At 42.4% G+C, this 16,931-nt stretch overlaps 1 protein-coding gene across 2 annotated transcripts; it reads left to right on the top strand.

The window, feature by feature from the left end:
* Positions 1 to 184: 184 nt before the first annotated feature.
* LOC6497814 (dual oxidase maturation factor 1) lies at positions 185 to 13,302 on the top strand. Of its 2 annotated transcripts, none has more exons than XM_014906344.3 (8): positions 185 to 274; positions 3,160 to 3,277; positions 4,537 to 4,736; positions 5,162 to 5,219; positions 5,330 to 5,464; positions 11,487 to 11,918; positions 12,017 to 12,605; positions 12,722 to 13,302. In XM_014906344.3, the coding sequence occupies exons 3-8, from the start codon at positions 4,572 to 4,574 to the stop codon at positions 12,762 to 12,764; spliced, it is 1,422 nt and encodes a 473-aa protein (XP_014761830.1). In that variant the 5' UTR covers positions 185 to 274; positions 3,160 to 3,277; positions 4,537 to 4,571; the 3' UTR covers positions 12,765 to 13,302. The 2 variants fall into 2 exon arrangements, with proteins under 2 accessions (XP_014761830.1, XP_001961502.1); XM_001961466.4 differs by having other exon boundaries at positions 224 to 500.
* Positions 13,303 to 16,931: the final 3,629 nt, after the last annotated feature.

Raw genomic sequence — 16,931 nt, 5'->3', positions numbered from 1 at the left:
GAGTAGCCCTCGCCGCAATGCCCAGGTTCCCTGTCAAGTTTTTGCTCGCTGACTTTCTGAATGCTTCATAAATTCACACTCAGTTATCCGGCAATTAGCGGGCGGTCCAAAGCTCCGTCGCGAGGAGCTTTCGGCTCCACCGCTCTCTTGAGGCGCTCCACGAACCGGGTATGGATACCGGATAAGATCGTGCGCGCTCGGATAAAAAGCTATAAGAAAAAGTATACGCTCGCCCGCCAGACTCTTCAAACGGAAAAAACGCGGACGCTGAAAAGTAAGTCGACGCGGACGCTGCGCATGCGGCCAATAAATAGCAACAACAACGGCGAATTCGAAATTGAATTGTGTTTTTATTTGTTTGCTTTTGTTTTGTGTTATGCCATGCACACCGCTGGCTCCCAGAGAAGACAGAAATCGAATCCCCGAACCGAAAAACGTTTGCCAAAACAAAAAAACCGCAAAAGCCGCGCTCAACTCCAAATACTTATAATTTGAAAACGGTAAACTAACGGTTTAAAAAAAGTTTGGCGCTCATCTAGTTATTAGTATTTATGCTCCGTGCCCGTGGTGTTTTCAGCATAAATAATAACTATATAAGCATCTATATAAGTGCTGAAAAGTGGGCTTACTAAATTTGCATAACCAATTTGAGGGCAAATAAAATGTAATTAAAGTGAATAAAAAATGAGCAAATTTTGGCCATAATCGTAAAAAGCAGATCAACTGGCCACCGTTAAATTTTGCAATTTCGGTTTTATACAAAAAGTGCGAAATAATTCAAAGTGCATAAAACGCTGAAATAACTAAAGTAAACTCGCAGCTTTAAAGCTGTTTATTTAAAGTGTTTCCCAACCGCTTTGGGCTGAAAAATCAAAAAAGTTGTTAACAATGATATCATAAATTATTTATTTTTAATCAAAAGTGTCTGAAATACATCATGGAAGAAACTTAAACCGAAATCTTAAAATAGAAATTATAGAAACAGAAAGAGAACGAGTGGGGCCGCTGCTGTGGGTGTTGGAGAGGGGGCAAGTGTGAAGTTTGTGTGTGTGTGGGGGTGTGTGGGTGTGTGGGTGGGAGTGGGAAAAACGTGATGCACATTTTTCCCGTTGCCTTCTGTCGGGGGCGCTTACCCAACACTTGCCTTTGTTTTTCTGCCTCTGGCTCCCCCGCCGCCGCCTGTGCCCCACCGCTTGCCCTTTGCTCGCCGCTGTTGGTGGGGCTGAATTTGTATGATGTGCAGCAGGTTGATTTTTGTGATGCGCTTAGACTGTGTAATTTCCACGGCAAGCCCAGCCCCGGGATTACTTCATCTGCCGTTTCATTTCCTATATGGCCAGATGATTCAACAGCAACTGACCAGCGCAAAACAAAACACAAGCCCCACTGCAAAAACAGAGAAAAATTGCACGAAAAAGCCGGTTGAAGGCAACTCTTACATATTTACACGCACCAGCGCTCATTGAACACACGCCGCCACCAGCAACAACTTGGTTAAAAAACTTAAAAAATAACTACAAATAATAGCAGCAACAACAGCGACGAAAGCAAGACCAACAAGGCGACACAAAAACCTGTAAAGCACAGTGGTGTTTGTTGTTTTTGCTCCGCAGAGGCCCAGCTGCGTGTTGATTATGTCAATTCCATGTTTGCTTCACTTCCTCAACACCGGCGGGGCAAGAGGCAAGAGGCAAGAGGCGAGCGGCCATCACCAAGCGGCAAGCAGCAAGCGGCAAGAGAGAGAAAAGGTGAAAGAGGCGGCGGAAAGAGGCAGGTGAAAGAGGGGTGGCGGCAATTTCACTTTCGTTGGACTTGAAAATAAAAGCTGCAGTGGGGAGCGAGAAGGAGAGACAGTGAGAGTGAGAGCACGCAGAGCCAGTGGGTTGCATATGGCGTTCAGATGCTGCTATACAGTGAAGCACCTTTTAATGGAACACATAATTTTTTTTATATTTATTTGGCTAGGATTACAGACTGTAGATTTAAGAAGGATCCAGAGGTAGAGGCATATAGGCTTAAACATATTTAAAATAAAAATGTAGGTTAAATCACTGAGGCTTAAAACTGATCTTGTTTCTTTTAAAACTGATCTCCAAACCCACTGTACTTGACTTCTGCTGGGGCTGCTGGCCGTTTGCCGCTTGGTTTCAGTTTCGTTTTGTAACTGTAATGTCTGTTTTTCCCATTGTTGTTGGGTGTCGCTCGGCCATTGTTGCTGCCTGCAACGTAGCAACGTAGCAAGGTAGCAAGGTAGCAACGTAATGCGCTTGACGATTTCCACATGCCGCCATGCGTTGAGCTTTACGTTTTGGTGCCAAGTCCAGCGCCGACGCAGGCAGCGACTGCTGCCGAGCTGAAGTATTGTTTTTGCGGGCAATTGGGCTAATAAAGCATTGGAGATTATGGCTCAAGCGACTCCTGTCCGAAAAATATGCGAAGGTCAACTGGCCAGTTTCAGAATCTTTCCCACATAGTACATGTTTACCTTAGGTTCTTATGGAATATCTATGTAGGAGCTGTCAAGCTGGTGAAAAATTCTAATTATAAATGAAACAATTTATTACCGGGTTTTAAAAATAAAATGCAATTTATGTGCAAGTCTGGCGGCGGCGAACATGACTAGTTAAACCGGTTCGTGGCGGGCCGCAGAATCAACAAAAAGCGTCCACTCAATGGGGGTGCAAGCAGCGAGTCAGAAGCAGAAAAATGCAATTGCTGGGAAACACATTTTTCTGGCGTTTAAAGAATTGCTCAAATATGTTCCAGCTGTTTTAATACAAACTCAATCGAAATCGATTTGCTCAAATTATGGACAAGAGTGTGCTTTAATTGGAATCAAAGAAGGCATTCTGATTCTATATTGGTGTTTTAAAGCCTGTGAAATAGTACAAAATAACGAAAAATGAATAAAACTGAATAAACTCAGATAAATGGTCAATAATACGAAACAAAATAACAAAACACAATCAACTTAAAATGTTCGCTTATTCCGCTAATTTCTCCAAATAAACACCGTTTAAATACTAAGTTTTAAATGCTTGTTCTCAGCTGTGAAAACAAGAATATTTTTCAACAAGTTTCCAAGTGTGCGTGCAAAATATCTGACCAGCTTCATTATTTCCATCATTAATCATAAATGCAAATTTGCCGATTATTTAGATAGAAGATATTAATTGGACATCGAAATTGGATTATAAAAAAGCAAATCTCAAAAACAACAAGCCAACAAGACTCTAAAACAATAATTTTGTATGCCGGTTTCTACTTGACAAGTTTGGTAAGTGAACTTTAAGACTTGATGAATGGGATTGGATTATAAAACGAATGCTGGATGATTTGTAGGGGCATTAGGCTCCGGTTGATGAAGAAACAATACCTCACCACAGTCACTTGCAAATAAGAACAATAAAGCCGTTGCGGAACTAGCCAGCTCCATAGCCTTAAGGCAGCGATCCGATCAAGTATGATTCTCTTTTTTGTTCGAATTATTCATATACCCTCGGGGTCTATCGACTTTCACAACCAGAACTCTGGCTGAGTGGGAAAATCCCAGTGACCCGATGGACGAAACTTACATCCGCATGCCAGTGCACGTAACACGTTGCGTATGCGCAATATGTCAGTCGCTCACCTTGCCACATCCTGGACTATAATGGTGTTTTGATTAAACCCGTAAATAAATTTATTTATTTGCCGAAATCGGAGGCAATGATAACCAAAGTTTGACTCAAGTGCGAAGTCTCCATTTGAAAAATAAAACTTGAATATACAGGCGACTGCCCCTTCTCATTAGCATAACGCATTCCTAGTCGAAGGGTATTTACCGATTCGTCACGATCATGATATTATTGTTTTCCACTTATTCAATTTTATCGACACTTAATTATAACTTTTGCCTACGTCATGGCTCCAGAAGCAGAAGTCGGCAGTCGGAGCTGGCGATGATTTCGCGCCGGGCTCAGTTGCTGTTTCGGTTTCTTAATTGCTCAAGCCCCCCGCATGGCATCTGAAGATTTCGACGCTGAGTTTTATTGTTAATTTGTTTGTCGTTGGATCCGGTTCTAGGTCTCATTCTCATTTCTGGTTTGTTGAGTTTTTTAAGCCTCAAACAAACACAATTTTGTAGAGCGTTGAAATTCCTTTGTTGCGGCTCCCAAAAGATCGTAATTTCATACTCTGTGTCGATCACCAAGTCATTTTCTATTTTACATTTCCGGGTAGTTGCGCACAGAGCTGAAGCTTATGGATGTATTCGCATAAAATTATTTGCATATTTTTCTGTTTACCAAACTAATTTTTCATTGAGCTGCCTGTCACTTGAAGCTGAAGTATCTGCTACCTAAAAGCTTAGTCACGAATTGCAGATACATGTATCTGCAAGATGCGATGAGATCAGTTTCGCAGCGCCTCGCATGATTTTGCAATGCAAATCTTTTTAATTGAGAGCTCTTGCAAAAAGTCCACGCAGAAATATCAATCAATTTAATTATAATCTCTGCCTTCATGTATTTATATAATGGTGTTATTTTTAAATAGGTTCCAAAAACCCGACATCAGCAACAGCGGCCAGCATGAAGGGCTGGTTCGACGCGTTTCGAGACGATGGCGGTCCCACGCTATATTCCTTCTCAAATCGAACGCCCGTCACCGGAGACGTCTCCATAGTAGCCGTATCCGTGCTATTTGCGACATTTTATGTTGCATTTTTGGTCATCTTTCCGGGTGTACGGAAGCAGGTAAGAACTCTACAAGGATACTAATCAAATAATATGTAGAATAGTTTTGTTGGGAATACAAGTTATTTAAGATTCATGATATAAGAAATAAGCTCTTAAAAATCAAACAAAGAAGTCATGACTATAATATCCATAGCTGGATTGGAAATAATTTTTCTCACGCTACTGCCCGTTGGTCTATTTAATTGAATTGTGCCCATTGCGCTGCTTTAATCGCCGGCACGTTTTCAACAGATGTCAGATAAATCTTAGCTATATAGACCCCTAATGAGTGACTTAAGTAAACCCGTTTCGCGTGGCGCGCCCTTTTTTCTTGTCTACTGAGTTTTATTAGAGTCTTGCAAGCACTGAATAGTTAGTTAGTTAGCCAAGCACTTTTAATAACAGCATATACTAATTTGATTAAAATGTTTTCTTGTTCCCAGAAATTTACAACGTTTTCGACAGTCACATTGAGCCTTTTCGTGGGCCTAGTCATACTAAGTGAGTAGAGTGACCTTCAATTAACACGATATTATATTCCATTTGCATACGTATGCCACACACAAACAATGCCTAAATCATGGGAAACTATCCACATCTTTATTCAACAGTCACCCGCCTGGGATCCGCGTGGCATGTGGCACATGCAACCATCATAGCACCCTACAAAGCCTTCTCACGCGAGAAGCTACCAGCGCGCATCGGCACCCACATTGGCCTCATGCATGTCAATGTGACGCTGACGGGTAAGTTTGCCAATCCAATACAATCCAATCCAATCCAATCTAATCCAAACAATCCGCCAACAAGTACCTACTTTGCCATGGGTGAATGGGATGTCATATTTGATTATCCGAAGTTTTTAGAGCGATAGCTCCAAAGTGTGGTTTGGGTATAAAGTTTATTTAATTGGGCTGCTTCAAGAAGCTTATTTACTATATTTTTCAATTAATTTAACCGTTTATAAGGTACTTATTTACTCATGTAAGGTTCTTATGGGCGGTACGGGAAAAATGACTATTGATCATCTATGCATTCTTTTAATTTCGAAGAAGAATCACAAAATTTAACAATTAATGTAAAGAATAATTCGTTTGTAGATTTCAATGCATATTCAAAGGGAATCGAAATACGAATCCTTTAAGGTATTCCGCTCCAGAATCGGATGAATATTGGCTGAGATATAGCCATCACTGGGGGCCATATTGTGGCTTCCATACATTTTTCATAATTTCGAAGGGAGTCCTCCTGAAAACTTTAGTTAATGGATGATCTTAAGAAACTAGAGTATTGATATGTATACCGCTTTTAATATTGCCGTTTGTTGTTTATATAGTAGTGTTTAAAACTCTTAATTCATTGTGCAAGCTGAAACCCCCATTCATCAGCGTCGATTTTCGATGGAATTGGTGACTGTGTCGTGCCCCGAAATCCCAAAACTCCACGCCCCCATTTTTGGAGGCAATACTCGATGAGAGATAAAAATACTCGAACGTCATCGAAAACAATTGAGTAATTTTCATTTCAGATTTTTATCGCTCATCCGAAAAGTACAACAAAAAATGGCTTTGTGTGTACATATATATAAATTTTAATTAAAATCGCCGATTTTTGGGTAGCAGTTGCAGTTTAAGGTTCGACTTGAGCCGAGCTACTGGCGGCTAATTGATTTCAAAACTTGGGGCAGATCTTTTTTGTGATATTTCCCGGGCCGTTCGCTTTTGTTTGAGTTATCAGACCGAGTGTGGGCGGTGACGTCAGCTGCGGTGGGGGCTGCTGTTGCTGTTGCTGCTTTGTTTGTTGGCTCCTGCCAAGTGCCAAGTCAAGTTGCATGTCACGATTCTGGCCAACAAAAGCAACGTCGCTGGCACAGCCAAAGGCAGCAAAGCAACAACAAATTGAAATGCCACTCGACTCGCGCTTAGCTCGACACCTGCGGAAATATTCGATTCCGATGGCGAGCGCTCGCCGAGGAGGCCTCTATGCACACATATCCATCCCAACATATGTATATTCATTTGGCTGTTTGATTGTTTGCTCGTTTCACTCACTCACTCACTCACTTGGCCCATCGAAAAGGTGAAATGCTTTGTGTTTGATCTGGGGCTACCTTAGACCCCAGCTGAATCAATTGGAATGCCAGTTTGAAGTCAACTCGAGCACGAATAATCCAACCATCCAATCCTATCATATCCCTCCCCCGATCCGTGACCCGCCGCCACTTGCCGCTCATCCTCGGTCGCAATCAAATGCGAACGACTCGGTGTTGCAAGTGCTGGTGCGGCAGTTGGATTGTTTGGCCCAGTAACAATAATTTTTTGTTTGCCATATTGGGAGATTAAACTTTATGATGCCCTTTGAGGGCAACCGATTTCTATACTGAAATCTAAATATTTGGTGCGCCAGTGGGCCTTGTATGATACTTTGGCTTTGGCAGCTTAGTAATTGGATTTCCAAAATGTTTGTTCTGCGAAATAATATCTTGGCCATTGAGGGTGTGGGTATTGCTTGAAAAACCTGATCAGGATTTCGATTTGTTATTGACTCAGCTTCTAAAATTGCACACTTAGTTGTAGAAGAAATCTTGAGTTATCTAATCCAATTCCATTCCTTCTAACAAATTCCTCATTTACCATTTTTCTTAGTGCAAAACAGTCCGGAATTGGGTCTACAGATACTCCTGGAAGTACACATATATGCATTCATATATATTTACCCTGTTGCCTCTTTGGCTCTTGACTGGGGGCATTATGTCGGTTGCCATATTGGTTTTGACTAATACAGATTTGCGGGTATCTGGCCCCACGTCCTAGGCCCCTCCGTCAGAGTGCTATTTCGGTAGCAGTTCCCAGGCCTCCTCCTCCCGAGTCCCCCAAAGCCGATTGAGTGACGCTTGCCAAAAGTGTTTCACGTGTTTTCGTTCTCTATTGTTAGATTTGGACTCTGTGGGCGTTTGGCTTGATGGTAAAAGGGCAAATGTTGTCTCAAGTTGACAGCAGCCGCTCGACAAGTATTTCTTGTTTCAGATAAAGTTTTTTCAGAGTAAAAATTTGATTTTTAAAACGGTTATCAAGCGCATGTCAATTTCTGAGAGTGGTATTTTGGATCTGACTTAGTCCGGCTTGACAACTTAATTGTTGCACTCGTCATTCAACGCGATGTGTTTCAATTGGGGCTGAAGGAGTTCACATTGCCAAATCAAAGTCAGCCAAATGTCATGAATTCATTTGTAACAACAAAGATATAAGAGTTCCAGCGCAATCATAATAATAACCCGATAATGATGATATTTTTATAATGGTGATTACCGATTTCTATAAAGACGTTGTTTTGGGGTTTGCTTTTGTGCTTTTTGGGCCAATCTGCGGTGACTTTGTTGCACTTAATTATACGTCATTATGACTGTGGTGCACTTCCATTTGTGTTGCATTTTTCGTTGCGGTCTGGCATTTATTCGACTCTGAATAGGCTGCGGCTCATTTATAGCAACACGATGTGTGCCTTTCCATCATTTGTGTCTATCGTGGGTGTGTGCCGCAAGCTCAATTACCTGCGGCGTTTAGCCGGCTTGTTTGCGGCCTATGACTTCAATTGAAGCGCGGTGTTGCCAGGTGTTGCACGTAATTGTGCCTATTGTGGGGTTTTCATTCCTCCTCTCTTTTCCATAAAGGAGTTACTTTGAGACATCGAGCGACAAAAAGCCATCAACTTGAATGCCATTGACCCACGTGGGGCACATACGTCTTTCCAAATATAGAGCCCTGCGACAAGTTTATTTTTATAGAATTCTTTTTTAACTCAAGTACCTATCTATATTGGGCTTCGCATTGCTTTCCCTGGTCATTGTTTAATGGAGATGGACATGGCTACTTGAGCGTTATTCAAAGCTTATGACAGAAATGGAACGTTTGCGAGTGGTGATGTATGCGGCTGAGGAGCAAACCATTTAGAAAAAAGCGCTTCGGCTCATTCATTGTCTCTCTGGTGTGTTGTGTCGTGTGTCGTGTGCCTTTGTCTATTGTAGAGTCATGATTAATTTAGGTTTTTCTAGCTGCCTCTACTGCTGGCAAATTGCTTTTACCCCAGCGTACCACGTCCTCCTCTGGCCAGCCGAAAGTAAACACGAAAATCAGCATAATCATCACTTAAAATTATGAAAAGGCATAAAAGTGCTTAAATTTATTTATCTTTTTGTTTTCTTGTTGCTGCTGCTCCTCGTCCGTACTTAAGCGCGAGCTACCCAACATCATCGTCATCCGCCTCGAGTATCGAGTATAGAGTAGGGAAACATCAATTTGGTACGTCGATATGGTAATTTTTTCTTTATTTAGCGCTGCTCTTGTTGGTTTTGCTTTTAATTTTCAATAAAACAGCGCTTGGCTCTTCGGAAAAGTTTGAAGTTTGCGGAAGTTGATTCTGGGTGCCACGAACAATGGGGTATTGTAAGTTATTAATGAGCCGGGTGGTTAATGGTTCTTGGTCTCTTAAGAGCCACCTAGGAATCAGACCTATACCAGATCAAGCGAGTGTCTAATGTGTCTGAAACTTTTTAATTAAATTTATTCAACACTTTAAGATCACTACGAGCATTATATAATGAAATATAATGTTTCCTTGAGTAATACGACCTTTAATGAAACGAATTAGTGAATCGTATCTACCCGAATCTTTTACTCAATCACCCATTTTGGCTTTTGTGCATTTTTTACGGGCCCAGAGCTGTTACTTCCCCTTTGATAGATCTCTATCGCTGCAGCCATAAACAGCGTTTAAATCAAAGCAGCTCAGCGATTACCATTTCAAATGGTCAACGTAAATTGAACCGGTTCGACTTACAGCATTTCCACGTTCACGAGACCCCGGGAGAAACAAGTCTGTCCGGTCACCGCCAACTGGGAAATCATAACGATTGTCAGTTTAATGACTCCGAAATCCAAATCGATCCACAATGTGCGTAGACGGTGCGTAGACTTGGCTTGGCTTGGCTCAGGTCGGGGTTGCCATTTTCGGTGCAGTTGGGTCCGGGTGGGGAGGGGAGGCCAGAGGCCGGGCCGAAACCTTGTTCCGAGTCGAAGGCCAAACCCCAGCATATATTATATTATATGACAACTTTTGACGATTTATGTAATTTTTTGTACATTTTATTTGTTTGTGGCGCTGAGCTAGTAATTTGTAAGCTCACTTTGGCGGGCGGCAGCCAATTTTGGGCCCATTGGAGTCGGTTGCCGGCTTACGTTTCTCCCATGAGTCACTGAAATATTATAATAAGATTGAGCGTGGGAATCTCCATATAGGTTTTCCTTCACTTAAATATATTACATATTACTTTATGTGTAGTTTTAAACCCAATATTTTAATTACCTTCCCAAAACAGTTGAGATGATTAACTTTGTTTTTCTGCTAAATAATAATCCGATCGAGTCCTATGAATATTTATTCAATCATGTAGACTATCATTAGTTTTATTTGCTTACGTTTTTTTCCACAATCTTTATTGAAGCTTAGAAATGAGTTCTTAAATATTGAATTTGGTTTTGCATATTTTGTCACTCTGTGCCAGACACTGTGGCAACGCGGGGAGCTCCGACTTCAACCATCCAAGTCATATATCATTTCAAATCTTGACGATGAAGACCCCTTTTAACTGGTCACAGCAACGCAAAATAGAAGATTAATGATTTCTGCATAAATGGCTAAAATGTTTTGAGAATTAAAAGTCGCAAGTTCTGCCGATTGGAGTGGGCAGTGGATTTCATTTGCATTCCTTTTATTGTTTTACGGATTTTGGAAAGGAAACCGTGTTCTTCTTTTTGGAGTTTCTCTTCCATTCACAAATTTCCAAAAGCGCCCATTAGTCAGATTTAGTTTCTAATAATCGCAGTGCGTCATGTGATTCCACAGTGGCCGAAATCGATTCTAAACATAAGGGAGTTCACTTGGCTGTTGTGTTTTATAATGGACTTAACGAACGCGGAATCACTTCGCTCAAGTTGTTTGGCCGCTCGAGAGGTGTGCAAAGTTGTCTATAAATTATGCAAATGTTTTGCCTATTTGCTCAGTCTTGTGCCTCGCTCCCGCCTCTTCAGCGAGCTGGGGAGCACAATAACAAAAATATAAGCCAAATGCAAAGCCAAAGCGGGCCAAAAGCGCGTGTGCTGTAAACCGGAAAAATCCGTAGCTGACGAATGTGAATCAAATATGCAAACAGAAAAAATGTTACTTGTTGCACACTGATTATACGATTGCGTTGTTGTTGCCCCTGCTGCTGCACTTTTAAGCCATTCACATGAGAGTGCTTGTGTAAGGTTAGCTTGTTTCAACCATTGACAATGAATTGCTCGATGAGAGGAGCGGCTCGGCAGTCGACACATTACGCATACGCAACGTGGTCCCCAGGTTGGGCGCTAGCTGCAACAAACGTTTCCGGCTGCAGCAGGAAATGATATTTTTTATTTTGAGTTTTGCTCGTTTTTGCTTGTAATTGCTGTGAAGGTTATGCGATGGAGTGCGATTCGAAGGTGTTGCCAGCTGCCATTTGTCAGCCGGGAATGAAAGGTTCTGGCTGTCAAATGGCCGGGGTCTAACTTGATTGTGAGCCACGTTTACACTGCCAAGTGGTTGTCAAGTGAATGTGTCTGAGTGCTCGATGAGTGGGGACTTTTTTGATTTACAGTTGCCTTGCCTATTGGTTTCGTAACTAGGGCTGTGGTACACACTCTTCCTAATTTAATTCCATAAAATACTCACTTAGTGCGGTACTTTTTATAGCCATACCCATCGGAAACTGGACACCACCTGACATCGACTACAATGAGCGCTTCACCTGGGAGGGCGCCAACGACATGAGTGCCAACTACCGCCATGCCCTGCAGCGCGGATTACCCTTCCCCATCCTCACGGTGGCCGAGTACTTCAGCTTAGGTCGCGAGGGCTTCTCCTGGGGCGGACAGTACCGGGCCGCCGGCTACTTCGCCAGCATTATGTTGTGGGCCTCGCTCGCCTCGTGGCTGCTGATGAATCTGCTGCTAATTGCCGTTCCGCGTTATGGTGCCTATATGAAGGCCCTCACCGGAGCCCTCCTGGTCTGCACCACCATTGGCTACCACTGCCTGCTGCCGAAGCGGCCTCTCTGCATTTACCTCGAGGGCGGACGCTTGGAGTTTCATTTCGGCTGGTGTTACTGGCTGGTGCTGGTGGCAGGTAAGCTTGGTTGCCAAACTACTTCTCGTAACTAATAAACACGGAAGTTGTTTTGAAAATATTCACGAAATAACCACTAATCTATGTAACTCTCTCAGGAATCCTCTGCTTCATTGCGGGCGTTCTGATCTCCATCATCGACCTGGTCTGGCCGCACACCTTCTCCACTGTGCTGGAGGTGTACTACGGCACTCCCTACGATCGCCATGTGATCCTGGAGGAGTCTAGTGATGTGCGCTACCGCAAACCGCGCAACAGCCGCGGCCTGGAGGACCCGCCTGGACTTGGGTCCCGTATTCTGCGGCGTCTCAGTTCCAAAGCCCGCGACATGCAACCCAACACTGCCCCGAGAAGGGACAGCCCGGCCGGGGTGTCCACCAGTGGAGGTGTAGAGAACAAGGCCTTCCAGTCGGATGCTCCGAAGAGTCCTTGGCGCTATCCGTTCCGCAGATCCCAGCAGCAACCGCAGCAGCATGCTCATCCGATGCATCAGCACCCGCTGCAGCAGCACCATCAGCACCACCAGCACCACCACCAGCAGCAGCTGCAGTTTGTCGGCGGCCCGGTGGTGCAGCATCCTATGCATCACATGCAGCGCACCATGTCCCAGGACTCGGGATCCAGCATCGCATCGGCAGCAGTGCAGATCTCACCGCTGCACAAGCACGCTCTGGCGCGAATGTTGCCGTAAGTACTATACATAGTACAAGTAGTATCTAATAATTATAATGGCCACCCAAACTGGGTTACGAAAGAAAACTGGCACCACTATATTTATTTTGGATTTCATTTCTCCATTCCAGTAACCCTCCGGTAGAGCGTATACGTGACATGGATCACTGGTAACTGCCATTGGACAAACCATAAAAATCGAACATTTTTAGGGCTTAATTAAATCTTGACTAATTGGAAATACTTTTAAAACTCTTGATGACAAAAACAACTTGTGATAATCTCCTAATTTAAACAGACACATAAATTGTAGGATACTGAAATTAAGAAATTGACATTAACATGTAACTAACCTTGGCAATCGAACGAGAAATTGTTAACTTTAACTTTAATCCTAATTAAATTATTTAAAGGAGTAAGCTTAAGGATGATGCGAATAATGTTCTTAGTGATGTTCATTTGTGATAAGACAGTCCTGCCACGCGTACACAGAAATGCATAAGCTCGATGGAACCAGGATCAGGAGTTATGACAAGAAATCGAATGTTTAAGATAACTAGTAATTTATTATTTGTAATACGAATTCCATGCCAGTGTCCCTAACGAATAAGTTGAACGCGAGAAAATGTAAAATAGTTCTAAGTCTACTTTTAAGTCAATGACAATTTTTAAAAACGATAAGGATATAAAAAACGATGACTAGAGAAACAAATTCGAAAGGCTTTTGCTATTCAAGGTGTTGGGGGACATTTGTTTTACTTTCTATTCCATGAAGTATCATCATTCTCTTCCAATTCATAAGCTTTATGGCTCAAAGCCTTATTCAGGCGCATGTATAGTTCTCTATAGTTACCTAGTCATTTCATATATTTCTCGGATTTTTTCAGTAGATTTCTTGTGCGCTTAACAAGAATTCCTAGTCACTTAAACCAGTCAAATAAATCAATTATCTCAGAGCACGCCCTTCGTCCTTTGAGGGAGGGAGGCTACAGGGCGGAGGACCTGCACAAAGCAATGCCAGCGAGTGCAAATAAATAAAAACAAATAAAATGTACTTCATATGCAAGGCGAGCATAAATAGACAGTTATATTGCACACCCCCACACGGAGAGCCAGTGGGGTGCGCCCGGGGGTGGCAGACAATGTGCGAGGAGGCCAGGACGATGTCCTGCGTCGCTATCGCACGCTTTTCGGTTTAGAGTTCAAGAAATCAAGATTTATGACATTTTTATTACAAAAACGAGCGCAGTTAGTAGTCGGTGGACTAGCGCTCCTTCTCCTCCCCCAGCCTGGCTCCTGGCTCCTGCATTCCGCATCCACACTGACTTCAAAAATATGCAGCCAGGCGCGTCAAGCCATTATTTGGGCTTGGGCCTTGGAACAGGCAGCAGTTACACTGAAATAAGCTGTCTGGTTTTGGGTTTAATGGGAAGCTATAGGAGATATCTTAAATTAGCCAGGGAGAAATGGTAGAAGTCTTAAAGGATACTTGCAAATGAAAGCATTTTTATTAAATTTTATTCTAAAATCCCAATAAAGTACCATCCAAAGGAAACTCTAACGCACTTTTGCGGAATTATATCCTTTATTAGTTCTTCTATTTACGCTGAAATGTTGCAAACTATAATCTATCAAAGTGTACGATCTGGTGCTGGGGCTGGGAAATGCCGCCACATGCAACGGAAGGCGCATAATTCACAAAACAGCAGGCGATACAGCCAGCCCGACGGGGGTGGGCGGGGGCGCTAGTAGCTGGCAGAGCCAAATGCAATGGGAATCTGTGCACAGGATACAAGGATACCCCAGCGCCCGCCCTCTGCCTTAGGTTGCTTTTTGACTCTCCATTTTAATATAAACAAATTGCAAACGTTCTTATTTATGACATTTTTTCCTCTCCCTGTTTCTTGGGCCTTCTTTCTTGGCTTCTATTATATTTATTTTTTTAAAGGGAAAGGTGAAAGAGAGAATGGCGGAAGGAGGCTTAGAGTTTCAAGAGAGGTCCTTGCTGCATAAATCTGCTTGAAGCAGAAACTGAAACATATATTTGGGCTTCAACGAATATAATAATTTACAAAAAATGCCGTCCTTTGGGACTCACTTGTACGTACATTTGATCTTTTGAAAACGGTCATTAGCATTATTAACTTTTCCATCCGAAGCGTTTGTTTTCCGCCCAATTTGTGTTGCATACTCTCGTGCGCCATGCTCCCGACGCCCGCCATGCTCCCGATGCTCCCGACGCCGCACAAAAGAAATTCCATTAACAATACGCATCAATTTGCATCGATCACAGTGGGGCTAACAATATGTCCAATATGCCAAACAGAAACAATGGGGGCAAACGAAAAGTAAAATGAAATAAAATAAAATCGAGTTGCATTCGTAGGAGTAAGATAAATTCTCTTGGCAGCTGTGCTAACGAGCAGCCCCAGGGATGGTAGCTGGTAGCTGGGTTGGGCGAAGGATCCTGCCGAGATGCGGGTGTATGCGAGGGGTATAGACTTTTTGTCAAGCCAGCTAACAAACACGACAACAACAGCGACAAAAACAAAAGTATTTGCTGAGTAATGCCAACGCTTTTATTTTGCGCGGGCGGAAGGGCGGGGGATGTTTTTTGGGCATGGTAAAGGAAATGCCACGGCGACTGTCTTTTGCCTTTTGCTTAATACAAATGAAAATGGATGAGCTACTAAACGCTGTCCTTGTTGCCACTACCACTGCCACTGCTCTAGTGGCAGTTGTTGCATTCGAATGTTGCATTGCATTGACTGAATAAAATGAAATGAAAATGTTGCAACAAGCTAACAAGGAACACGCTGACAAAGCCCCGTAAAGTTTCGTCTTCTCCTTAAGGGAATGCACTTTGTTTCTATGACACGCTGTCTGCCGAAGCCCCACCGCCACGCCGCCTGCCCGGTCATTCACTTTCTTGCCGTGCATGTGTTTTGTCTTTGTTTTTATGCCATTTATTTATTTAAGTCAATTTCGCAGAGTGTGTTTGAGCATTTTGCTGCAATTCGTTTTTCTGTCTGCCCTCCTCGCTGCCATTTTTTAAGCTCTATGAGCTCTATGAGCTGCCAGGAGGTCGGCGACAATTTTTACTTTGAGTGATTGCAGCTTGGTAGAGAGGATGTTTGGAGCACAGGACTCCCCTTCTAGGGACGGGGAGTAAGCTAAATCAAGCTATTTAATTAGCAAACAAATTGTATCGCATTAATTAGTTATGGATTCTGGTTGGGCAAAAAATTCAATTACATAAAATTGCCATGTGTCTGATAAACAAACTATAAATTTATTCATTTTATTAATAATACTTTATAATAGCAAAGTTGGTTAAATATTTGACTTGTTTATGAAACAAGTCATCTATTAAGAGTAGTTATCTTGACCCCAAATGTACTACAAGAGAAAATAACATCTTCCATTAAATATTCAGCTTATTTTTTTGATTTCTGGGTAAAAGTCTCCCTCGCAGCTATGACTTACACAATTTTACATGCAATCTGACATACAGGTTCGAGTCTCGACTAAATCCATTTATACCAAAATTCTTTATAAGAGATACCTAATAATGGGCATTTTGCTCTTTTTCTATCAGTTTTGAATTTTTTTTAATGTTAAAAGGATGTTATTTAAAGATAATAACGAATGTTGTATTAAGGTGTATAGTATTCGATCAGGAATTATGAATCTGTCGTGAAGTACTAATCTTTATACATATATGTGTTTAAGTCTTTATGTTTAAATCTTTATATACTCAATTTTAGTCTTAATTAGACTAGCAATAGACTGGAAGCAAGACCTCCGACCTTCAAACAAAGTTGACGAGAGAAACCCGGATTCTAGTGTCCAACCGCGAAGACAGGTCCTTCTAGCTACCCATTACGCGTTACAATGTGAATAAAAAAACGTTTTAAAATAAAAACATAACTTCCGAATCCCAATTTATAACTATTTTTCGTATCAAAATTAACTCCTTTTAGCTCCTCAAATATGATTCCAGTTTACTTAAATATTATATATTCAAAAATCTCCAATCTTAATACGTTTGTGTTTAAGTTTCGTATAATCTCTGTTGATTTTCAAATGTTCACTAATTCCGATGAGGGTCTTAGCCCAAGGCTGAAAGGATAAAACGAAGCCTTCTCTTTATTCAGCCGGTTTGGGGCTCGTGATATCCCCGTTCGGGGCCGACAGAGTGCTCGGCTTTGTGGTATCCCTTTAGAGGGCGTTCGGCAGGTGGTCGCGTCCGCTTCGGCAGCCGACGGAATGGAAGAGCTTCGGGCTCCCGCTTCTGGGGGGAAACCGTGGGACTTGTGGGGCTCTGAGCTGGCCAGGCCG

The sequence above is a fragment of the Drosophila ananassae genome, chromosome 3R, assembly GCF_017639315.1.
Source record: "Drosophila ananassae strain 14024-0371.13 chromosome 3R, ASM1763931v2, whole genome shotgun sequence".
Lineage (NCBI taxonomy): Eukaryota > Metazoa > Arthropoda > Insecta > Diptera > Drosophilidae > Drosophila > Drosophila ananassae.
The sequence above is the reverse complement of the archived record's forward strand: the minus strand, read 5'-3'. Positions and strand labels throughout refer to the sequence as shown.